This window comes from Talaromyces proteolyticus, assembly GCF_021365285.1.
Source record: "Talaromyces proteolyticus strain PMI_201 chromosome Unknown BGW36scaffold_16, whole genome shotgun sequence".
Taxonomy (NCBI): Eukaryota; Fungi; Ascomycota; class Eurotiomycetes; order Eurotiales; family Trichocomaceae; genus Talaromyces; species Talaromyces proteolyticus.
In genome coordinates, this window is record NW_025764292.1 from 460,090 (window position 1) to 484,231 (window position 24,142).

The following is a 24,142-nucleotide window of genomic DNA, read 5'->3' on the forward strand; positions in this document are numbered from 1 at the left end:
GAGTAAAGGGCATTTTAATTGCTTACAGTAAATCAGGCTTGCTACCTGACTCTATGTAGCCCTGAAGAATTTCTTCGTACTCATGTCTTGTCACAACCAGCTGCGCAAGAAGCTATCCGGGTCTAGATTTCTGCGGCCCGGGCCCACCACGTTTCAAGGGGCATGTTTCAGCGTCGGCCTAAAATCTGGATGCTGGCGGGGCTTTATATCCTCCGGGGGACACGGACCATGGTGGAGGGGGCATCTATGTCTGATATATCTACCGGCATCAGCTCGGGGATTGGTGCCTTGCTAGGTGGTGTTCCGATTGGGGGCTTATAGCTGGGAAATTCGGATGGAAAATAGAATAAAGTCACGCTTGGGCTGCTGGGTACCAACTGGTAAATGTGCGCTATGTCTCGCCCAAAGCAGAAGCTGCCTTACCTAACACGATTTCAATATACAGAGACATATTCTGCTCTCAGAATAAAAGCATTCATAAAATCGATTGATCCAAGTATCGCCACGTATACATCAATTGAGAGGGACAATAGTTCGCTTTAAATTTATATATTTTAGATTTAGCATAAAACTGAGCGATTTTCACCACCGAATGGTGAACTGATGAGCCTCGATCATGAGAAAGCTACATATCATCTCATTCTGTCAATTATATCACGTACTTCAAAAATTTTATTCAAATGTTCAGACTTTGAGGCTACCTACTTGTATGTCTAAATGGAACTTTCGCATAGATATATAATTGAGACGAGAACCTTTCAAAAAGACACAATTGATCAATTTTGAAATTTCTATTTTACAACAAGCTAGTTTCTGATTTATTATTCGAGGTCAGTTCAAACTGCATCAGACAAAAATGAATAAGGAGCTTATGGACTCAATAGAACAGCAAAGTGTGGGAGTTGTCTGCGATGTCATTCTGGATTCATCGCTGTGTCTGACCGTACGAACTAGATCGAAGTGGATATCGGTGATAAATCCTGCTACTGTCAAATGCAGAAGATTGAAGCAACTAGGGAGTCTGCTTCGCTATATTTACTATTGCTAGGCCATTGAATTTGGCTGATAATACGAAGTAAGAAGGTTTGTAAAGCAACATGTATAGCTTATTTTGTTCTACAAAATAGCAGATATAGACGCAAATATGCATCGATGCAGAATTAGATACAAGAAAAAATTCATAATGTAACATGTTTGATGGACTATATTACAGCCCCGTATGCATGACCTGATGCGTACGTAGGTCCGAGCATATATCCAACTCCTTTCATATATACTAGCATGGCTAGACTAGCTAGCTAGAAGCCGAAAAAAAGAATGTGTTCTTTTTTAAGCCTGGGCGGCGAAACCGATCTGGAGGTTCTCGGCATCGAAGACAACGTACTGGGACTTGAGGAAGACGTCACCGAAGATGTTGGTGCCAACGTTACCAGCGGATTGAAGACCACCGAAGCACTGGCCGCCCTGCTGGGCGTAGTTGAGGTACTTGCCGGGGACAGTGGCGGTGTAGCTACCGATGGTGAACTTCAAGTCAGGTAGCGTAGCAGAGCAGTCGAAGACCCAGCCACCTTGGGATTGAGAGTTCTGGGCACCGTTGACCTGCTTGTAGTAGGCAGAGACGGTGGAGTCGTCGAGGAGGAGCAAAGTGGTACCGGTGTCAGCAATACCGGAGATGGAACCACCGGCGCCAGCAACCTTGGAGTCTCCAATGGTGTAGGAGTCGGCGGTGAATGACCACCAGCCTTGGCTGTTGTCAACCTTGGTGTAGGCGATCTGGCCGGTGTACTTGGAGGAGTCGATGAAACCGAAATCGTAAACACCGGGGGCATTGTGCTTCAGGAGAGCAGCGAAGACGGGCTTGGCCAGGGAGTCAAGGACATTGTCGTAGAAGGTCTTCTGAGCCTGGGGCTTAACAGTGTTGAGCTGGCTGAAAGCCAAACCAAGGAGACCATCGCTGGCGGAGTCGCTAGCGAAAGAGGCGCTGACAGTGGTGGCAGCCTCGACAGCCTGTGAAGTGGCAGTGACGTTGCCGACAGTGACAGTGTCCTTGTAGACATCACCGCTGGCAGAGCTGCCGTCGCCGTAGGAGATTTCCCAGGTGGCGCCGTTGAGCTTCTTGGCGGAGGCACCAGGCTTGTAGTTGTTGTGGCCGGAGCCAGCACCTTGGGTGTTGGCAGTGTAGACCCAGCTGTAGATTCAGGTTAGTATCAATGCAATAGAGCGGAGCGGGGCGGGGAAAGATGGCAAAAGTGACGTACAGATCGGAAGAACCAGTGTCAAAGTCAAGGTTCAAGGTAGACTGGCCGACCTTGACGGGGGTGATGTACTGCTCATCATTGCTTGTGGGGTTGTTGGTGGCAGAGCCAGTCTGAGCGGAAGCAGCGGCGGAGGCGACGTGAGCAGGGACAGTGCCACCGAACTTGGCAAGAGCATGGGCGTAGTGGGCAGCCGGGTGAACTGGGACCTTGTTCTTGGGGACGGCAACCTGGTTGACGCTGAACTTGGAGGTCTTGGTACCCTGGAAAGGAGCCGCGGAGACGGCGGCGGAGAGGGCCAAGGCCGAGACGACAGTCTTTGAGTTGACCATTTTGGATATTCTTGACAGCTTCTTGTGATATAAGAAGAGGTTGGATTGTTGATGATGGAAAGTAGTCTGGAGGATGGCGTCCAGGGTTCTTTATATCCTTTTCAGACCCCAGCAGCAGGATTGGGGCGGGAGACTATTCCTTATCGGAAGTGTAAGCATATTGCGAGCCCGTCCGATTGTGCCATATCGCATCATGTTTATCACAGACCCTCATCAACGTCGATCGGACTTGGCAGGCGACCACAATACCACGTCGCTCGGTGCGGAAACCACAGAGTAGCGGACTGGCCGATAGAGGAAGGTCAGTATTGGTGACGGGTCCAATGGGGTGGGCTCGAAGGAGTCAGGCCGGTTTCCCCAGGGCAGAGAGGGCCAGGGGCTAGCCAATTGCTGTTGAGCTGGCAGCATTTGAAGCTGCCCGTAGGAACAGTACCAACAGCTCGAGGCGAACGAAGCACAGAATCTTCCGAGGAACATTCTCCACATGCCAAGTGATGATTGGCATGAACAAGCCGAGTCGCGTTGATGCTTAAATTGCGCCTCCTGATCATAGATTGGAGCTACTGGGGTCAAGAAAGTGTGCCACGGCTGTGGTGCTGATCGCGGTGTGGAAGAGCATGACCGAGCGTGAGTGGGCGGCGGAGGCTGTAAGATCGGCAGCTTATGCATGGCCCATCGGCTTATGCCTGATCTGGCAGGTTGCAGTGGCACGAGTCGCGCGGCTTTGCAGCCAATAGTGGTGATTTACGGCTGCCTACCAGATGATGATCAGCGTCCGACTTGCCAATCGCTGAGGCTGATACCAAGCCTTCTCCTGGCGATGGAGCAGCTAACCGCTTAGCGGAGCTGGCACTGGGTCAAACAGCCGGCTTCCACTTCATCTAGCTTGCCTGGCTGGTCGGCCGCTTTCCTCGCCTTGGCATGGCCGCAAAGCTGGTCCTTAATTTCATCGAGGACAAAACCAGAAATCGTATAACGCATGCATGATTGGTGCGTGGTCTGGTCGAAACCTTGTTTATGAGAGGATTGAGATGCGCTGTCGAGACGTCGTATTCGCGGGTTTCAGGTCTTGGCACTTGCAATGCCGTTCTACCATAGCAAACCTTTGGCATGCCCCTATTTTTTGTTTGGCTGGACTCCTTTTTGGTCGCGACCACGGCACAGGGTCGGAGGGAGGGCGATCGATGCATCCCACAGCCACTAATCGAGACAGATACAACCACAAACCAGCATGAACAATGTCATTGAATTATCAATCCCATGCAGGAACGCGGTGGAGCCGGGTTATCAGGCGGATCCGTGGTAAAAAATAGAAGCACAGAGCCGCACAAGGTATGATCGCGCGAAACGGGGCTTCCCGATCTGGCAAAGAGCATCTAACTGCCACTGCTCTAGGCCAACTACAGCCCAAGTGTCCCGAAAATAAGACGCCGGTTGATCTGGAGTCTGCCGTCTCGTATCTAGTCAGGAACCGTGCACTGAGCGCAGGAGTTGTTAAGCGGACATGTCAAGCATTGCAACTCGCTGGCCCAATCTGATCTCGCAGGGCTGCGGGGTGGCTGCAGCATCAAACCATCCAGCCCGCTTCACGTTGTACTGCTCCCACCTTTTACCCACGTCCTGTCAAAACGCCGCCCATCTCATCGCGCCAGCCTGGCGTCTCTAGCACATGCTGCCAAGCATATAATATTAATCGCAATCAACATTGCTCCTCACTTTCAACATGTAGATCGCAAAGCTCCTCCCATGGGTCGAATTACTGTATATGGAGCCCGAGGAGATGTCGTGCGATAAGCTAATGTGACTCATGTAAATCACAGCATCATGATCGACTACCTGCCTATTGGGAACATTTGAGGCATTTTGGAAGCTATTGACCTTCCAAAAATGATTTATCCCGACTTCGTTTCTTGGATTTTCGTTGCGGCTACAGTCGGAGCGGTTGATTCCTCATCGCTCACATCATGATTATCATTCTCGACATGATAATATGGTTGCCTTGTCGGTCTGTATGAGACGAGAAACGACATTCAGGAGGAGATAGGTCCCCACAGTTCGAATTCATATGTGACCTCATTGTGAGGAGCACACTATCACTACATCGGTCGCTCGCCAAGGGGGGTGACACTGGCTGGAGGAAAGCTTGATCACGCCACGGATACCCCGGCTCTCGTCAATAATTTGAACAATTGCTTGAAATGGAGCTCCAGCTATCACGCTATCAAGAACCAAACAGGTTTCTCTGTATGTAGGGTTCGATCGCAGAAAGAGACTAAAAGCCTAGTAAGAGGACACCGTAGTGGAAGGAGATGGAACCTGGGGGCCAAGTAAATTGTTGCATTTGGTCGGGTACACCGAACAACGGGTCATTGCTAGAGCTCTCTCTATTAATCAAGAGGTGGTTACTAGTAATTCTGGGAAATCAGATAACAAAGAACTATGCGTTCCTGAGCTTCCTAGCCTAGGGATATTGTCATAACCCCGGAGGTTATTTTATCATCTTCGAAAGTGTTTATGCCTTCAAATGCGCCGGTGATTACTCATCGTATCTATGAATAGTTCGAAAGAGGTCGAGTAATGAGGTGGTATCCTTGCACGGTTGACCGAGGTTTGCTGACATGGACCAACTGGACATTCATGGGACCTGGAGAGATATTGGTGAGGTTTAACTGAAAGCGTGTTACTTGCGACCTAGAAAGGAAAGACCAGTCTATCTCCCAAGTCAGAAGTATGCAGCTATACTAAACGTGCGACTCACAAACGCTTCATAACAGCGGCCACAATCCGCAGGGGGCTACGTATGGAGACATTCACCGCAAACTACATAGTCTATCAACCATATGGGAAGCAAGTCTATTGTGGAGTACTGAAAACGATATATGGTGACCTTTGCGAAAGCCATCGAAAGAGAACACGCATATCCTATCTTACCTGCTGAAGCTGGAAAGAAGCGAGGGAAACCGCGTCGCGTAAACAGTTGTAAAGAGATAAACGTGCCAATCGTCCTGCAAGAGATGATAAGATGAAATACGATCGATACTGTAGCGAGTAGCATGCCAAAAACACCTTGTGGGATGAAAAATGAAGCACATAACAGCGGCTTTGCCGCATATTGTTGAGACAGAGAGTGAACAATGCCCTTGCGAATGCTGTCCTGACAGCCAAAATGAAGATACCAGCGCTGCAGCATGCTGTTGAGGGAAAGGAAAAGAGGGACAAACAGATAAAAAGATGGCTGACAAGACCGGCAGGAACGATTGTGGTGACTGGTTTGCCTGTCCCGTGACTGACGAGTTCCCTCTGCTCTCCCCGGTCAACACAGAGATAGATTCATAAAATCAGTTTCTTCGCTTTTCATGGCTTCATTTAGAACCTTCTCCCGGCAACAAGAAGCGATAGACAGACAACCAGTGGATGCCGACGAACAATCCAAGACTTCATGACCAACGCCCTCCTAGTTTAATTAATTCTAAAGATATGGCAGAAATGACAGTGGCTTTAACTTGTTCTCGTTCAACTATCAACAAGCCAGCGTCATATATTCTACTCCCCATATCACAAACAATTCTTACGGCGATCCAAGGCGTGTTGGTGTTAACACAGGTCGTGGAAGAGCTGAACGAAATCTTTCAAGCATGATTGTCGCTAACGATGAGCAAACCTAGGGCGATGATTACTTGAAATCATTTTCAACTGCGCGCTATGTGGCGGTAACTTAGAAGCCGTCACTGCACCTGTGTTATCACTGGCGTATTCAAACGTTGCAAACACAATAGTGGGCTATTTTTCTATGAAGCTTTTCTCTTACTTCGTGTCTTTGCTCTGGTTATCTAGTCTCTCTAGGGGCAAACACTATATAGACCTCGAGAAGGGCTGGTATAATGAGAGGGCCTTCAAGGGAATCTGGATCCAGCCGTTGCTCTTATATAGTATTCCATTGAATTCTGCCTTTGTACCTTTTCACTAGGATAGGGTTTCGAAAAGCTAGTATGCCTGAGGAACGCTGTCAACGGGGCAGTGACCGCCGTCCCAATTCGGATGATTGCGTTTGTTCCCGTTTGTTTGTTGTTCTTCCCAGTTATCATCCTGTCTCTCCATCTCCCTCTCTCCCAACCCCCAACATCCCTCACTGTCCATCTCATTGGAACCTCACAAAACACTATTCTGGAAACGCTCCCCTCTCTTTCTTCAGTCCTCTTCTGTCTGCACCGTCTCTTGGTGGCTTCAGAAATGTCTGAAAGCGCTGGTGGCGATGGGGTCAAGCCGATCACCATGGGGGAGTAAGCTTTTCTCTGTGTCACTGGCTGGAGTAATGGTAATCTGCTCACTTCATTTTAGCCTCGAATCTGGTGGAATGGTCTCCGTGTATTGCGACGGCCAGTTTGTCTGGCAGCTGCCAAAGGTCCTCCTGTCTAAACGGGTTCCTACTGTGAAGCTCAAGACATTGCCTAATGACACCAACGGGCACAGTATCGATGAGCATGCAGTGGAAGCCCCATACATTTGGGAGATTACTTGCTGCAGTCGTGCTGCCTTTCGTGTCTTCTACGAGTGGCTCTACAGTCCAGACGGACGTTTGAAACGCCCTTCTCCCGAAGTAACAATCAACGCCTATCTCCAGGCTACAAAGCTAGCTTCAGAGTATTCGATCCCCAATCTTCTCGAAGATTCGATGAAGATCGCTCTCGATCTACTCTCCGCTGGATCCTCGGAGAACTCCCCGTCATACGTCAGCGAAATCTACAAAAACATGTCTCCAAAGTCTCCTGAGACTGCTACCACCAGTGGCTATTTTGCTGTTTTATTGAAGACTAGCAAGCTGGCCTCGACTACCTTTCGCAATCTTACCGCGTCTCTTCAGATTTCACGTGATATTCTCATCTGGCTGTTCCTTTTCAATGAGAATGAAGTTGACGGTGACGACTACAACAAGGCATTGGGATGGGCCACCAGCAATGTTGCCAAATGGATTGAGTTTCAAGAATGACTGACGCTTCGTTTAAAAAGTGTAAACGGTATGTATGACTGCTCTCTCGAGTGCCGAATCATGCTGAAGCCCCAATTTCGCTCATAGACACACAATCATCACCCCGAACCCCTTCTCTATGATTCAAAGTTTTAAGCCAGCTAGAGATTCTAATTATATGGTATGATTGGACGGTTTAGGAAAAATACGATTGGGTTAGGAGTTTGTCATCTTAGCGACACGCTAGAATATCAAATGGAAGTCTTTCAATCATTACATCACTAATTGTCCCTAAATTTCAAATTCGAGTTTGGTGGCATGTGAAGATCTAAGGAACCTTCATTTACTATGGGAGCATTACTTATCGATGGACAGTTGATCATATATCAAAAATATCCGAAACAGTCACTATTCTACTTCCGCTCAAGAACATAGAACCAATGGAAAACTTCAGGCACCATTGCAGCGGCAGACACAGTTTGACCGGCTGGAGCCTTGAGCGGCATACGCGAGGCGATATTCCAGTGGTCGTGAAGGTACGCGAAATTATCGAACCGTGTGGCCGAGTACGATAGAACAAGCCATACTGCTCCTTTCCGAGTCAGAGATGCGAGATGCAGTCCCAGCAACTCCACGGGTAATAATGTTATAGGGGCCTTGTTCTTATTTCGGTTAATGATGCCTTTGATAATGGGGCTCATTGAGTTTTCGTCGGCAAGAAAATCAAATGTTCGCGGCACTGATGTAGCAATAGCATCGCTAGTGCTCTTATCCACGATCACATCAACTGGTGCAAGCGAAGAAAGAGTAGACAAGACCTGTTCCCAAGAGCACAAGTCCGCTTGCACCCAGCCCATGACGTGGGCAGGATCGCCCTTCTCTTCTTCCACTTGGCGTCCAAGACGAACAGCTTCGGCTGAGAAATCAACATTCTGCGAGTCATTGCAAAGTTAGTCTTAACATGCTCACGCCGTTTCCTGGTGGGTTACTGATGTAAATTTGTGTCTTTGCTCGGTTCCAGGGTGGGTTTGTCATTTCGTGGGCATACTACTATACCATCCGCTCGCCAGCCACGTTGTACAAATGCCGTGCACAATCTAGCCCCTAGCGTGGAGATACCGGGGCCTAGGTGCAATATTCGTGATCTGGATCTGGTTTCTGCGCTGTTTCGCGATTGAGCAAATAACAATGGGTCCTTTTGCTCAATGTGGGAAATGGTGGCATCCAGAAGCACCTCCCCGGTATTCAGCCATTCACCGATGTCTTGTCCAGTGACAAACTTGGCGTCCCAAAATCCTGCGTCGTCATAGTCTGGGGCGCCTTTGATCCTTTTGCCTGGATTGGATTTCCCGTCAGATGAACTTTGCATACTGGATTGAAAAGTCGGACTGTCGCGGGCCAAAAGAGCGGGCGGAAAAATAGTTAGAGTAGCATAAAAAATAGTTGGCAATTTACGAAACTAGACTTAATTAAGGATAGCGCCATTTTAGACTTGTTCCATCCGTATCCTATTAAATGTAGTATACACGATATTGATCACATAGATGCTGTAGCTTTTGATGATTGGAATTCATCCATGACTTTTCGGCATTCACTTAAGATGTCATAATGAAAATGCCATTTCTGAAATTCAGCCCGATTCTCTGCATGAAGTGTAAGCAGGATTAGTACTATTATCTTCAAGATAAGCAGCAAATAATGTGAACCAAATAAAAATGGTGATAATGTAGAAAGTTGAAAGTAAATGAACGGAAATAAATACTTGAATGGAATGGAATAGAACATACTCGGCAGGGGCCCTTTTGCATACAGCTCGGCCTGTTTATCCATCTTCTCTGGCTCGTCCGGTGAAAAGTTAGAAAAAAGCTGTATTGCAGCAGTGCGATCTCGACGAATGTTCTGGACAAGCTCAAGGTGCCTCGGAATGTCTTCAAGAGATTGAATGTTTGAGAGGAAGATACCAAGTGCACCGGCGTCTTCGATTCCTTGGCTCGCACCCTGGGCTTGTTCTGTTTGAACGAGAGCATTTTGTCAACGAGAAAAGCTGACTAGAAAACCACAATATCGTGAGGAACTTACGTGGAAGCATGGGGTGTACTGCATCCCCAATGATAATAGTCTTCCCTTTGATCCATTTTCTGATGGGCGATCGAGTAAGGAGTTTCCAGAACTTGAGATCTTCCGCATTCCTACATTTGATCTAGCATTAATCCCCAGATCAAGGCACAGAAGATTGGCTAGGATGTATGAACAGACCGACATATTTCCACAAGTATGGGATGGAATGTTGAAAACATATCCAGTAGGTCTTGAACGTTACCACCTGATTGCCAGTCTAAATACGCAGCCGGATGTCAGGACGAACTCCGAACGGGATGCACTCCTGTTATTACTTCTCACCTTCACTTTCATTTCCTTTACCCAGTACTGGACATACACCGACAAAGTTCTGTATTTCTCCACTGGCAAAAGTTCAACGATAGCTTCATATCTAGTCATCAATTGAACACTCACTTTCTGCAAGGATAGAATACAAGTCTTCGATCTGGTGCAGTGGCTATTTGCATTCTGATCCTCCCATCTTCAAAAAGAGGCTTTGTGATATGGTTGTCAAGTAACTTCTGTGTTGGTATCAAGAATCGAAAAGCACATTTTTTGACTTCTATCGCAGGAATCGTGCCTCCTAATACACATTGAGCAACGACAGACTCTTTATGTTAGTTTGGCAAGTAAACCAGCTGTTAGAGAAAAAGGAAACTTACATGAACGCCATCTGCACCAATAACCACGTCGTGGGAGACTGTAGTACCATCTTCAAATTTCAAAATTCCATTTTCGCAGTCTACATCTATTACCCGGGTAGCTAGATGTAGCCTTGCTCCTGGGAAACCATCCGATCCGGAGAGTGCAAGCCGCTTGAGCTCGTTATGTAGATCAACTCGATGTGATAAGTATAAAGGCGCATTGAACTTGTTTTTGAAATCTTCGAACGACCCGTGCTCCAGCTCCTCCAAGGTGTGGGCGTCCAATCGAACAAGCTATACTTTATTATCAACGGCGCGTCCATCCAGAAACGATGGTATAATAAATTCAACAAACCCCTTGCGCCTCTATGAAATTTGCGCCGAAAACGTCAAATCCGAGGGCCCGCAATACTGGTGCGGCATTTGGCCCTACATTGATAGCTGCACCCACCTCACTAGAAAAGCTCGATCGTTCGTAGACCTATATGGAGAACTAATAAGCTAACGTGGCGTCCAAAATGCATATTTATCACCGATCTATGAATATTCAAAACTGACGTTGACACGATGACCTAGGCGGCTCAGTGCGGCTGCAGCGGTCAAACCTGCTATACCAGCACCGACAATTCCGATGTTGAGCGTTAGCCCGGATCCATTTCCAAAGCTATGAAGTTGTAGGTTTGAAGTCGCTATCATGGTGCTTATTGATTGAAAATTTTTGTGAATCAGGATCAATTGGCTATCGAGGTTGGTTAGAAGAATGGTTCAATCGCGGTTGCTCCAAGAACCATTTTTGAATCTGAGGAGAAATGGTCACGCTGACAATCCATGCAGACCAACAATCCATGCAGACCGGACTTGCAGGAAACAGCCAACATGGATATATGGGGCTACAATAATGCAGTATAAGAGGTTAGCTCAGATGTCTATGCAACAATATGTGTTCAATTACAAAGCCGCCGCATTCGGTCCCGTACGTTATGGGTCCTCCAATAGAATGTATTCCGGCGATGTTGGAAAGAAAAAGAAAATATTCTCAGGAATATGGTACTGAAATTACACGAGACAGAATAGAGAAGAGTAGCCTGAGCTATTACAATAATGTCGAATGTGTTCAGGAGCCCTTTTCCAGCAACTAAAACATCATAGACTCTACCAACATGACATGTCGTCGATTCTTAGCGTCTATAAATATATTTAGATGCTATACACATAAATTGGCCTTGACACTAATACGAGGATGAGGTCGTAGAGCCGATGGAGCTGTTTGCACCGCCATCGTTCGTCTCCAACAGCATTGCCAGATTTCCAGCAAAAGCGGGCTTCTGCTACTGCATTAGATAATCTCGACATCTCACAAGGTATTGGTAACGACACGTACTTAATTACAGGCAAGTATATGCGATAGCGTGTACGTCAATATTATACCAAATAGATTTTGCAAGTCAAATAGGATTGATAAAGGCAAAGCGAGATAAAGGTTTCGCAGCCCTGACATTTGCTGAAAAATTGGATTTCACGGGACTCACGGGACTAACTGGAAGAGCTAGCTAGAATCGCCAATACTGATTTGCTCGAGACTGAACGCTAGCCTTTGTAAATCCACCCTGTGTCACCACAACTGCAGATCCCCTAGCTACAAGAGAGCCAGTCAGAGTCCTTATAATTTTCTACCCATGTCGATTTCGCTGTATTTAACAGCGATCGACAGGACGTCTGAATGTGTATTCTGAGATTTATGGTCTAATTTTGTGAATACTAATCCATTAATATCCAGCGAACCAAACCTCAACCACCAGGTGGCCTTATACCTCCCTAGAAATAATCAAATCGAGTAAACCCCTACGTAATCATCTATCCACATACAATGGAACATAACTTAACACGAACCGCATTTTGGTTCCATGGATCTCCATTGATGTGTTTCAGACAACTCATGGAATTAAGGGCGTTGTATTTATCGGGGCTCATTGCGCGGAGCTCAACAAGCGGATCCGAGTTGCTACCAAGACGAACCCGGATATTAAGGACAGGAGTTTCGTGCCTCCATCGCACTATGAAAACTATCCAATCAACACAGACACCGTTTTGGTGAAGAAAGTTGATTATTTACTCCGCAACGCTGGCTTTCCAGATGTCGAATAAAACCCAATCCTAAATTGGCGCAATGATACGGCTATTCCAGCGTTGTGCATGTTTCCTAAGGGAACACCTCAAGTCACGGCGGCTAGTATGAATGCTCAGTATAACCCGGTTTTCCACATCAAAATGGGGAGATGATTGCGTGACTTACGCAAAGAAGGAATCCTTATTTGAGAAACTGGTCGCGCTGTGCATAACCTATATCGTTGTCATTGACCCCTCATGACCAAACAGGGCAATTTCCGATCAGACCGGAAACATATAGAGTGGGCTGTTGAATTCGAGAAATCCCTTCTCGATATTGTGACTCATACCAAAGTATTGGTTTTTCATTTCTCTTATCCGTCTCAAAATCTATCGCTTTACGCTTACTGGATTCTTCTTCAGGGTCCGCAGCTTTCGAGCGCCTTGGTCCGGTTGACACACAGCCCAATGTACAAATCAGCACATCCTACAGACAAGCATTTCTATCCACTCGTCGTTATTGCAGGTCTTGTTTCTGAAGATGCTGACTGCGGTGAGTTAAAGGCAGAAACTTGGGAACATCAGAATATATGTAATAGTCAATTTGTATCGGGTAACTCGGAAGTGACAAGGTCTATTAAAATGGAACAGAAGGCTACGTAGATGATGTTGTAATGTGTCCACGCTGAATGAACAAGTAATTGGGCATTTTAGATTTATAGAGATACAAGGGGCTGATATTCTGACGGAACTAGAATCATCCATGTATCATGACTTGAATCCTATTGAAATTATAATCAATTCGGTAAATAGTATTTTGACCGTCTGTATAATTTTTTTCCAGCAGGATTTCCATGCTGAAATCATCTTTTGTCAGACAAGCGGCCAAAGCATACAAAGCCGAATCGGCGCGTCCTCTTTGAGAAATATTATATCATGTTAGTTCTTCCTTCAATGTTTAGACCTTGACCACAAGTGCTCTAGTACGAATAAACATACTTACCTAGTCTTAATAGTACACATTTCCGCTACCATGTGATCCATACACCCGAGCTAATGAAAGATGCAACCAGGAAAGGCAAAAAGAACAAGAAAAGATTAACTTTATACTTTGACACCTGTTCCTAATCATTTTCTATAGACTCAATTTCAACCAAAAGCTGTTTATAAAACAAGTAATAAATACCGTGAAATAATACACCGCTGCTTTATTAAAGTCTTTAGTAGAAAATCATGGTCTCCAACAATGGTTTTTCATAACTTATATAGATTTTCATCTCATCTCTTATAAAGACATTTTCGCGTCATATCGGTATCAAATAGGCTGGCCATATTTTCCTTTAGAGAAGAGATAATGACTGCACTATACATGGCCTTTGTTCCAGATGCCAGGGATACATTATATGTTCTCTGAGTATCACAAGTATATCGGTGACGGCAGTGCAAACGGCTTATGTATTTTGAAAATTCGAAGTCCTTCTTGGCCCCATTTCTATTCTATTGAGCTGGTTGGCTGTATCTAAATTCCACCAATATTGAAGAAAGGACAGTCCTGTAACTCATCTCACTCCATATGTCCACCATCCACAGTAAGTGAAAATAGATGTCGACGATTGTTGATTTTTATGAACACATTACAAGACGAAATGAAAATTGGTTCGACTGTCAATGAGGACGGACCTACACGAGCCACTAAACAGCGAGTAAAATCCGCGCCATCAGACTAGATGCTTGAAGTAGCAAAGCGAAAGAAAAGAATCCGCGTTGATGAGCCTAAGACCTCAACCAACGAAAACTCTACCAGACGGTCGTTAGATCAACCGCCTCGGCAGGAGAACAATGAGTTGGAGGACATTCGAGATGAATCCTCAACTACAGGGCTGCACTCGAAAATAAGTATCACACATTCGAAGAAATGAGGAAGCGATACTGGGTGATCAAGTCAAATGAAAATTTCTTCGACTCTGTGAAAGAGCTGGAATCTCGTCGGCTCATTGTAAGAGGACCGTATGAAAGTGAGACGATTAGGCAGTTTCATGAAGCAGAGGTACACTGGCATGGTTGTGTAGACAAGGTGTCTGGAATCAGGAAGAGGATACATGCAGTTGATCCTGGATGCTTGAACAATGTCTGGTGGTTTGAGGGAGCACGTTGCTTGGAAATGAGGATCGATGAAACAGTAGGCAATACCTCATCAATCTATCAATAGCTAACCCTAGTCACTATTACTACACAAGACGAACGAGCACTGGCTTAGAGCTTTCATGATATTCATCATTGTGCAGGAATAATGCCACTGCTCGACGCATCGTACAGCCCTATCCACAAATGGAAACCGCCTAGGGCTGGCAAACGCACCTTCCCTTCAAGAGAGTGAAGGCTCTCCTTCCCCCACCACATCTCTTCTTTTCTTCTTTTCTTCCCCTCTTCCTCTTCAACCCATCCCCCTCGCTTCTTCGCTCCATCTCCTCGCGCCCCTTTTCATCTTATTCATCCACTATCTATCAATATCCATCCTCTTCATCGATCCCTCAGTATGAGTAACAAGGTGGCTGTGATTGGTGCAGGTATGACGCTTCCTTTTACTACACTGGCCTGACTAACAGCTCAGGTATATCCGGTCTCGTCACTGCCAAGGAGTGCCTCGAAGCGGGTTTCCCTCCCACCATATTTGAAAAGCGTGCCGGTATAGGCGGACAGTGGCGATATGAAGACCCTGATACTGGCCTTGGAGAGACATTCTCGTCAGTATACGACGGAGTTCTTACAAATTCAAGCAGCCCTTGCACTCAGTTCAGTGACTTCCCCATTGACCCCTCTCGATACCCAGACTACCTTGGTCATGAAGACTCTTTGAGATACCTGCAGGAGTATGCAGATCACTTTGGCTTGGAAACATATGTGCGGCTGAATACCGAAGTCATTGGCTGCGAGCCGCTAGATGATGGTAGATGGATAGTGGCTACGGTAGAGGGCGAAGAGATATACGACGCCTTATTCGTCTGTGCCGGGAGAAACAATGTCCCCAAAGGTCTTCCAACCTGGGATGGTTTGGACTCCTTCAAAGGGAATGTGATCCATAGCCATCTCTACCGCCGGCCAACTCCATACACAGGGAGGAGAGTTGCTGTGCTAGGTCTTGGTCCTTCTGCAGTGGATATTGCATCGGAAATCTGCCCCGTTGCCGAATCTTGTTACATTATCACTCGCCGCGGCGGTTGGATCTTACCTCGATACGTTAGAGGGGAGATCACAGAATCGCTTGAAACTCGGTTTCGTGAGTACATGCTACCACGGACGGTGCATATGCGAATATATGAACTTGTCCACCGGTTCGTGATGGGTGACACACCAAATGCCCTTAAGCCTGAACATCACATTCTTCAGGTCAATCCAGTTTATCACGAGGAATTTCTTGACCATGTTCGGACTAGGCGTATCAAGGCACATCGAACGACGATCAAAAGCTTTACAGAGACCGGAATCTCCCTCGATAATGGCAGTGTTTTAGATGTGGACGATGTAATTATCTGCATCGGCTATCGTGTCAACTTCCCATTCATCTCGGCGAATACATACCGTGGCAGTGAACCAAACTCCTTGCATCTCTACAGACTCATCACCCCTCCAAAATACTCAAACTTGTTTTTCATCGGTCAATTCACCTTTGCAGCTACTCATCCGGTCTCCGAGCTGCAGGCAAGATGGGCTGTGGGTGTACTGAGTGGGAAAATCTCGTTGCCGTCAGAAGAGAGAATGGAGACAAGTATCCAAATGTTCGCAAATAAACGGGCTACATTAGTAAGTTTCATGGATTGCTTACAATATATTCATGCTGACAAGGAGAACAGTTTATCAATTCTAGCCGACACTTGGCCGCCATACCGATGTTAGAATACATGGACACTCTAGCCAGCGACATGGGCATCAACCCTACTCTCCACAAGCTCCTCGGCAAAGTTTTCTCGCCTTCACCACTTAGTGGCCTGTCCATGTTGAGACATTACTACAACGGCCTCATCACAAGCGCTCCATATCGTTTGTTCGGACATGGGCGGAAGCCGGATATCGCCGAAGCCACCATGCTACGGCTGTCTAGGGGGGGTAAAGAGTTGAGCAGGGAAGAGAAGAACTTGTTGGCTGCTCAAAGCCCTCTGATAATTGAAACTGATGTTGAGTAAGCTTTGATTCTTGGCTTCTCAGGATGCTCTAAAAGAAAATCATTGCTAGCAGTAGTATTACAATGAACGCCGAAAAACAAAACAATCAATTGAGAGCAATTAATCGTACAGAACTTCCCGGTAAACTTTTCTGGTATTAAACAAAACTAAGAGAAATCAGTAAAAAGTTCAGGTGGTCGTATCTCTCAAAATCAACTGATTAAAGTGTTACTTTTTCTAGGTACTTCAGCCTCATGATTAACCTCGTTAGTTCCTGCGACTGATGTTGTGCTTCCAATTTTCTCCTCGCCTACAATTACCAACCAGGCACAGCGAAAATAATTTCATTAAAACGACTGTCACGTTCAGAGGAATGATTAAGTCTATTTTAAATTTTTTACTTTCTTATATGACTTCCTTCTGAGCACGGTTGAGTTAACCCCGCGTATCGCGCAATATGGGCGGCACCAATTGCTTTGGCATTGACTGTTGCCTGAAGAATCGATTCTACGTATAATTGTTCAGCCATAGTCCCTGAAATTACGAACCCGGGCGCGAACCCGATGCCAACTTGATGACAAAAGTCAAATGAAAGAATCTGGGTACCTATGTATATTCCATTTCATCTCATCCAGTAACGAGTGAGAGACCACGAGATAATATTCTCTATCATGAAACCACTCTGGTGGAAGTTAAAGCAATTATTAATGCAAAAATAGGTCGCATTAGTTTGTCGAAGGCTGCTTCCAAACATCTATAGATTCAATTGAAACACGACTATGGCGAACATGGCAACGAGAAAAGATATTAATTCGAACAATCCTTCTTTAGGCAAATAAAGGAGGAAGCCTTGCTCTAGGCTCCAGGCCGTTCCCGTTATTTCATCCACGGTCACGCATTCCATACAGGCATGCCTTGAAAAAAGACGTTTGGCATAAACGAAGACAACTGGTAAACCTTTTGGCTTTATGATGTTTATGATGAGACAATCCTATTTCATTTTTGATTTTGTAGAATTGGACTTTAAATTCCCTTTGCAGAGCTCCTATCTAAAGAATACAAAGACCTTGTTTGTCTGAACATTGGACCAAAGGGCTTTCTTATTCATTATCAATAGATCAAAACTTCCATGATATTCTTTAAACAGTTTCAACTACACATTCCAGCATGGAAGAGGTAGTTGGTGATCAAATTGTAAATATTTCTCTACTCATCATCTTCTCTAGATCCTTCTGATGCTTCCAGGAATGGGCACAGCACCTGTGTATATAATCAAGTTCACACAAAAGATATGTATAAGGACAGGATTTAGCTCAATCATTTGGCTTTTTTCCAATGCATTTTTGTATCTTGTTTTCCTAGGCTTGCACAAATGCCCATATGTCAATCACAAACACTAAATGTTTATAGAAAATTAGTCAACACCTTTCATGACTTACTCACCCTCTATCATGTGCAGATAGGAGAGTAGAGTATGTTTTTAGGGATTTTCTATGCTCATTCAAAGATTTTGGTTTGAATTGGAAGCTGGTATTAAAACTTTGTCCTTCATAACCTCCATCTAATCAAGGGGGTACGTTTCATTTATGGATACGGAGAGCAGAAGTATTTCTGCAATCATTGCATACTTTTTACCTGTCTGTAAATCCCAAACTTACCAGAACACACCATACCCTTCAGACAACTTGCTGAAATCCTGCTTATTCTTCTGTACCGCTCCTACAATACCTATTTCCTACTCTCTAATCAGAATCTCCGCCAGCCCAAAACAAATAGAAAGCATTCTTCGTTAATGATCTCAAGAGATTTAAAATTCTGAAACAAGAGGCAGAATGGCAGAAAATATGGCTTTGGTCTTGCACACTCCGTCGGCGAATGCCAACGTTTGGGTAAGTTCTGATTCCAAGAAATAATTGATAATCGGGTCTTCCATTCAAAAAATAATGTCGTTATTTGAGCACTTTCTAATATAAAATTTTAGTGGAAAGTGATCTTATCTCAGGATTTCCAGTTCTCCCTCAACCCTGAAATCATCGAAATCGAACACTTTATCAAAACCGGAATTCTTCCACTGATCAATTTCAAAATGAGACCTTTAACTTCAACCAATGCTGTCGGCAACACCGAAGGGCTGGGCATTTTGGAGAGGCTTTCAAGGATGGAAGCCGAAATCGGGCATCTTCAGGTTAGTAAACTCCGGTTAACAGAAATGAACTGGATATCTTCAGACTAATGATACTAATTAACATAATAACGTCGGGAATCTTCAGGTTAACAGTAAAACTCAACAAAACCAACTTTGGAGACAACAGAACGAAATTTCGCGACTGCAAGATGGCATGGGATTAATTCGCGTTGCCGAATTGTTGAGGTATCTTCCTAAACCCCAACGCGACGGCATGCAACATAATGAGCGCAACGATTTCGTCCACGGCGGCGATTTAATATTTGATCTAGAGTACATTACGTCTTGGCCAGAGGGCAGGGTGGACGTGATACACGGCATTCCAGTCGAACGGTCTCACTTGTTAAATGCCTTCAACACTCGGTATGGGCTTCCGGTTAGCCATTTCAGTGGGCAGGACCATCTGTCACCGCAGGCTATCGAAACCATCAATAAGAAAAGCAATTTAATGCACCTCCGTTATTGGAAACGGCCACATCTTCTTGGAAGTCGGGATACCATACTCTCTTACAGTGATTTTATTATTAATCGGTGGCTCAATGGCCCTTATTCAGAAGTCGAGATGGAGCCCTGGTTTAATCATCTCATCTGGCTTTACCAGAACTTTCTTAGAAATGGAGTGTAACAGCCTCTACATGTGTATTCTTTGTCTAGATTCTTTTGTGGTCTTATACCCATTTTTTACATACTTATTTTCAACGATTTAAACCCATCTCATCACTGCTGAGTTTTTCAAACCCATTAACAAAGGTAGTGGCAAAGTGTTATCGAGTAGCTTAGTAGCTTCGCCCCCAAGTAGAATTCCCGATACCCAAAAAGAGAAAAACAAGTACCTTGATAGACACATTTTGAACTCCACTCTGGAGCTCAACCAATAATAATCCGCCGGTTTGTCAGGTCCTATCACACTGTAGCAAAGTAATTGCTAAATGGCGTTAAGACAGGCTCTATTGATACGATTTTGTGATCACGTTTCTTCGGTCTTGAGGCTGGGTGCAATTTAGGACCTTGGTGGTTGAGTTAGGGCTAGAAAGCGAGAAAACGAAAGCGAGAAAACAAAAATGATTGTGCGTTTCCTCCGATTCAAATTGATCCTCTGTATTTTCTGGATATATTTGTTTTCTGATTGAGAAGTAAAACAGCCTGAAACCTGCTCATCTGCTAAGTTACCAAAAAGCGATCACCATGAGCGACAACACACCAAAGGCAGAGAACGTCAATATCAAGGCCCTCCCGGTTACTCTCCTGTCAGGGTTTTTGGTATGGAGAAACTCATGTGGCATTCGTTTCTTATATCTAATAGACTACTAATTCCTCTACCATCAATAGGGAAGTGGCAAGACAACCCTGCTTGAACATATTCTCAAATCAACCGACCATGGCTTGAAGATCGCTGTCATTGTCAACGATATGGCTTCGTTAGTAACCCATTGTCGGATACTTATGAACAAGTCTTCGATGCAATATGGGCTAACTTCACATTATGACAGGCTGAACATTGACGCTGCTCTGATCACTCATCACAAAGTATCCCAAACTCAAGAGAAGCTAATCCAGCTACAAAATGGATGTATATGTTGTACCCTCAGAGGGGATTTACTCTCCGAACTCGCACGCTTGGCTCGATCCGAGGGCTCTGTAGACTACGTTGTGATCGAGAGCACAGGCATCAGCGAGCCGATGCAAGTCGCGGAAACATTTACTGCGGAGTTCAGCTCAGCTATGATGGAGATCGATGTGGAGCAGTTAGACGCAAATGGACAAGAAGAAAGACGAATTCTTATGGAGGTGTAGGTTATAATCATGCCTTTCTGTTTGAGTTATCCTAGAACGAGCTACTAATATTCATGAGTGCTACAGGGCGGAAATGGGAGGGCTGCATAACCTTGCCACTCTGGACACCACCGTGACCGTCATTGATGCCTTCAATCTGTTTTCCAATTTCCATACCCCTGAATTTCTCTCTGACAGATATGGTTCCAAAGAAATTGCACCAGAGGATGAACGAACAATTTCCGACCTAATGGTTGACCAAATTGAATTCGCGGACGTCCTCATCGTCAACAAAATTGACACTGTGAAAGAAGAAGTTCAAGTCAAAATACGTGAACTAATCAAACTTCTCAACCCTGATGCCAAGGTAATTGAGACTAGCTTCTCCAAGGTTGATGTCAAGGAGATTGTGCAAACGGGGAGGTTTAATTTCATCAAAGCGGCCTCCGGTGCAGGATGGTTGAGGAGTCTTCATGAAATGACTATGCTGAATACAACTGATGGGAAGAAACGAATGGCACCAAAACCGGAGACCATAGAGTAAGTCACCGTTCACATTCCAAAAGTCGAGCTATGCTAATTACGGGGAAATAGATACGGGATCAACAACTTCGTATACTCAGCACGGCGCCCATTTCATTCCCGCCGGCTATTTGCTTTACTTCAGGATAAATTCATTCTTCTACAAGGCCGTGAGAATGATGACGATGGTGAGGAAGAAAACGATATGGACGACGAAAATATGGAAGAAGACGAGGATGAAGGCGATGACAGATCAGAGATCGCGGAATTTGACCAGCTCGATCCCCCCGTAATTCTAGCTAACAAAAAAGCCCATCCAGCCTTTGGGCCGGTTCTACGTTCAAAGGGATTCTTCTGGCTGGCCACTCGCGGTATGCAATTCGGAGAATGGAGTCAAGCCGGTGGTATTTTGACTGTCAGTTGCGGCGGTGTCTGGTTCACAGAGCTTCCCCGCGAGTTATGGCCAGAGGATAAGGATGTAGTCGAGTCGATTCAACGTGACTTTTCTGGTGAATGGGGTGATCGAAGGCAGGAGATTGTGTTTATTGGCGAAGGAATTAATTGCGACAAGATCTCAGAGGTATTGGACAAGTGTCTGCTGACTGATAAGGAAATGAAACAGTGGGAAAGAATAATGCGAAACCCAAAGCTGTCCCCAGCTGAAAAGGAAGAGGCGTTAAATGATTTGTGGGAGGATGGATGGGAAGATTGGCCAGATGTTGACATTGTTGACGTAGATGAAGATGAGATGGAAGTCGATACCAACAATGAAGGTACTAAAACTGGTCAAAAACATAGGATCAGTGAGCATATTGGCAACGGACATAAACATCATGGCCATGCTCACAGTCATGCTCACACCCATACTCAAGGCCAAATGGTTAAGGCCTAGATTTGGAGACGGTAATACTACGGTATAAATGAGCGAACATCAAAGTCACCTGCCAGGGAAATGATGGTTTCTAGTTCCGATATATTTTTAAATCAAATATCACATCAAACTTTAGGTTCGTCCCTTATAGTCTGCACCTGGCCACTACCATTGTTGACACCCTCTGTGAAATTCCTCGCTTGCTCAATAAGGGCCAATCTCTGTCTCTCTTCTTGCTTCTTCTCCCTCTGATGGAACCACCGGATGACAAATATCATTAATAATTGTAAGGCGCTAACACCACACATAATGCTATATCCCATCGTAAACTTCGGCGCATACTTGGAGGTATTCAAGATGACGACTGTATCGAATGTTTTGTTAGCGTTTAGTTCCTTATAGCATATAACACTATAGGTTCTTGCAAAAGGAAGAGACAATGGGGCACAAACCAGGGACCCAGGCAACAAACGCCTGTCCAAATGTCTGCGCAACGCCAATGACAATTGCTCTTTCTTCCGGATCCTTGGCACAAATTTCATTGGCCCACGCCTGTTCTCTTGTATCAGCAAAAAGCCAAGCATACATACATTAGACAATGTCAACTAAAGACTCACGTATTGAATAGGCCAGAACCCCCAACTAGCACCATTTAGTAGATACCCAAACAGTGTCGCTCCGAATCCCGGTCCAACAGCTACTATAATCATCCCAACAAGATTGACTATTCCCGGAATCAGGAGAGCTCCCCATCTGTTTCCATCAAAGCCGTCAGATATCCAGCTATATGCCAGTGTGGTTACCAGACCAACCGCTTGGGCTGCAGTAGGAATGAGGTTGACTTGGTAGACCGAGAAGCGGTCGAGAGCCTTAAGCCAAACAGCGAAGTAGTTGAGGGGCTGCGTCACAATGCACTGGAAGATAAGCGCGGCTGTAAATGCATATATCGGCCAATGTGTTAGTACACGCTTGATCTTCGACCATGTGAGGCGAGTAGGTTGTCGACGATCAAAGAATTCCATCCTTTTGCGGGCAAATTCAACCTGATTTGGTTTCAACCAGCGAGCTTTGCTTGTGTATGGATTATCAGGAATAGCGATATAGCCGTAGATACTAAATGGTAGAGATATGACTCCGCAAAATATGAAGAGCCAACGCCACCCAGCAAGCCCCAGGTGGCCATCCATGCCGTTGTAAATGCCTGCTTGGAGATAACCGCTAAACATACTTGCAGCATAGCATGCAGAATAGAAAATGGCAATCCGCTTAGACAATTCTGTAAGCACCGTCGTCAGCCATTTGATCTTCTCATGCGAATAAAAAGCAAAAGGATGAAATCAATTTCATTTCGACATACCCCGAGGCGTGTACCAGCTACCCATGACAGTCAAGACACCAACTGCAAACGGGCTTTCCAAGAAGCCCATAACAATCCGGAGAGCGAAAACGTCTCTCACATTTTGGACAGCAGCGAAGCAAAATGTAATGATGGACCACAACAATTCGCATGTGGGTAACCAATATGACGGACGAACTACGTCTTTATTAGCCGCATGATTATCAAGACATGTTATGTAGCAAGGTGAAAACCAACCTCTAGTCAGAACAAGCTGCGATGGCACTTGTCCAATACAATAGCCGATAATGAAATACGTCGAGAGTAGATTGTAATCTGCCCCTGAGAAGTTAAGATCCTCTTTCATACCAGACACATATGCATTCGCTAATTTGTGTTAGCCTTCTCCTAATTATTAAATCAAAAATGTTGAATATCTACTTACTAACATTGGCCGAGTCCAAAAGTCGAACAAAGTACCCAATCGTAGCCCAGCTCCTATCATACCAGTTAATATACGGCTATTATGAATGGAAGCTTGGAAATGGGGGGATAATGTCAACGAACATAATGAATATGTCAAGTCTTCGGACCAAATCTCTTTCCTCTTTGGTCCGATCTCCGCCATCCCAAATGATATTTTCGATCCGCTGCCATCGTGTGAGCTTTGGCTTAGAGGATGTATGGAGATTCTCGGGATCTGCGTGAGTGCGACCCTCGGCCACCGGGACAGCACTCATTTCGCACCAAGGATATCCAGCTTTACCGATGAATCACCACCTTCGAAGCGAAAAAGCAGAAAATTGGGTAGGTGAGAGCAAGGAAAAGAAAAGAAAAGAATGATCAAGAAATAAAACTGTTGTCTTTAATAGTACTGCTAGTATTATAAAAT

At 45.3% G+C, this 24,142-nt stretch overlaps 9 protein-coding genes across 9 annotated transcripts; 4 read left to right on the forward strand and 5 right to left on the reverse strand.

The window, feature by feature from the left end:
- Positions 1-1,329: 1,329 nt before the first annotated feature.
- On the reverse strand, positions 1,330-2,587 carry BGW36DRAFT_365633 (aspartic peptidase domain-containing protein; the record flags this gene model as incomplete). Its single annotated transcript, XM_046214670.1, has 2 exons — positions 1,330-2,188; positions 2,259-2,587. 2 exons carry the CDS (start codon positions 2,585-2,587, stop codon positions 1,330-1,332), a joined length of 1,188 nt encoding a protein of 395 aa, XP_046065527.1.
- A 106-nt stretch (positions 2,588-2,693) lies between these two features.
- On the reverse strand, positions 2,694-3,186 carry BGW36DRAFT_77429 (uncharacterized protein). Its single transcript, XM_046222579.1, has one exon. The coding sequence runs from the start codon at positions 3,071-3,073 to the stop codon at positions 2,801-2,803; it is 273 nt and encodes a 90-aa protein (XP_046065528.1). The 5' UTR covers positions 3,074-3,186; the 3' UTR covers positions 2,694-2,800.
- A 3,631-nt stretch (positions 3,187-6,817) lies between these two features.
- Positions 6,818-7,840, forward strand: BGW36DRAFT_442299 (uncharacterized protein; the record flags this gene model as incomplete). The annotated part of the gene is made up of 2 exons (XM_046221576.1): positions 6,818-6,867; positions 6,926-7,840. 2 exons carry the CDS (start codon positions 6,818-6,820, stop codon positions 7,572-7,574), a joined length of 699 nt encoding a protein of 232 aa, XP_046065529.1. The 3' UTR covers positions 7,575-7,840.
- Positions 7,841-7,966: 126 nt separating this feature from the next.
- BGW36DRAFT_365635 (uncharacterized protein) lies at positions 7,967-8,922 on the reverse strand (the record flags this gene model as incomplete). The annotated part of the gene is made up of 2 exons (XM_046214671.1): positions 7,967-8,485; positions 8,602-8,922. The coding sequence occupies 2 exons, from the start codon at positions 8,920-8,922 to the stop codon at positions 7,967-7,969; spliced, it is 840 nt and encodes a 279-aa protein (XP_046065530.1).
- Positions 8,923-8,963: 41 nt separating this feature from the next.
- On the reverse strand, positions 8,964-11,211 carry BGW36DRAFT_352497 (uncharacterized protein). The gene is made up of 9 exons (XM_046213386.1): positions 10,856-11,211; positions 10,653-10,778; positions 10,316-10,591; positions 10,068-10,261; positions 9,954-10,015; positions 9,810-9,888; positions 9,633-9,742; positions 9,341-9,562; positions 8,964-9,196 (listed from the first exon to the last, which is right to left on the reverse strand). The coding sequence occupies exons 1-9, from the start codon at positions 10,991-10,993 to the stop codon at positions 9,090-9,092; spliced, it is 1,314 nt and encodes a 437-aa protein (XP_046065531.1). The 5' UTR covers positions 10,994-11,211; the 3' UTR covers positions 8,964-9,089.
- Positions 11,212-14,939: 3,728 nt separating this feature from the next.
- On the forward strand, positions 14,940-16,584 carry BGW36DRAFT_402138 (putative dimethylaniline monooxygenase; the record flags this gene model as incomplete). The annotated part of the gene is made up of 3 exons (XM_046218833.1): positions 14,940-14,970; positions 15,015-16,204; positions 16,255-16,584. The coding sequence occupies 3 exons, from the start codon at positions 14,940-14,942 to the stop codon at positions 16,582-16,584; spliced, it is 1,551 nt and encodes a 516-aa protein (XP_046065532.1).
- Positions 16,585-18,395: 1,811 nt separating this feature from the next.
- On the forward strand, positions 18,396-19,373 carry BGW36DRAFT_433870 (uncharacterized protein; the record flags this gene model as incomplete). The annotated part of the gene is made up of 3 exons (XM_046221331.1): positions 18,396-18,452; positions 18,545-18,748; positions 18,834-19,373. 3 exons carry the CDS (start codon positions 18,396-18,398, stop codon positions 19,371-19,373), a joined length of 801 nt encoding a protein of 266 aa, XP_046065533.1.
- Positions 19,374-19,830: 457 nt separating this feature from the next.
- Positions 19,831-21,986, forward strand: BGW36DRAFT_330911 (CobW domain protein). The gene is made up of 5 exons (XM_046212824.1): positions 19,831-20,008; positions 20,078-20,166; positions 20,239-20,538; positions 20,609-21,061; positions 21,116-21,986. Exons 1-5 carry the CDS (start codon positions 19,934-19,936, stop codon positions 21,933-21,935), a joined length of 1,737 nt encoding a protein of 578 aa, XP_046065534.1. The 5' UTR covers positions 19,831-19,933; the 3' UTR covers positions 21,936-21,986.
- On the reverse strand, positions 21,987-24,114 carry BGW36DRAFT_391782 (putative pantothenate transporter). The gene is made up of 7 exons (XM_046217623.1): positions 23,818-24,114; positions 23,696-23,748; positions 23,509-23,637; positions 23,272-23,448; positions 22,532-23,190; positions 22,367-22,466; positions 21,987-22,278 (listed from the first exon to the last, which is right to left on the reverse strand). The coding sequence occupies exons 1-7, from the start codon at positions 23,988-23,990 to the stop codon at positions 22,040-22,042; spliced, it is 1,530 nt and encodes a 509-aa protein (XP_046065535.1). The 5' UTR covers positions 23,991-24,114; the 3' UTR covers positions 21,987-22,039.
- Positions 24,115-24,142: the final 28 nt, after the last annotated feature.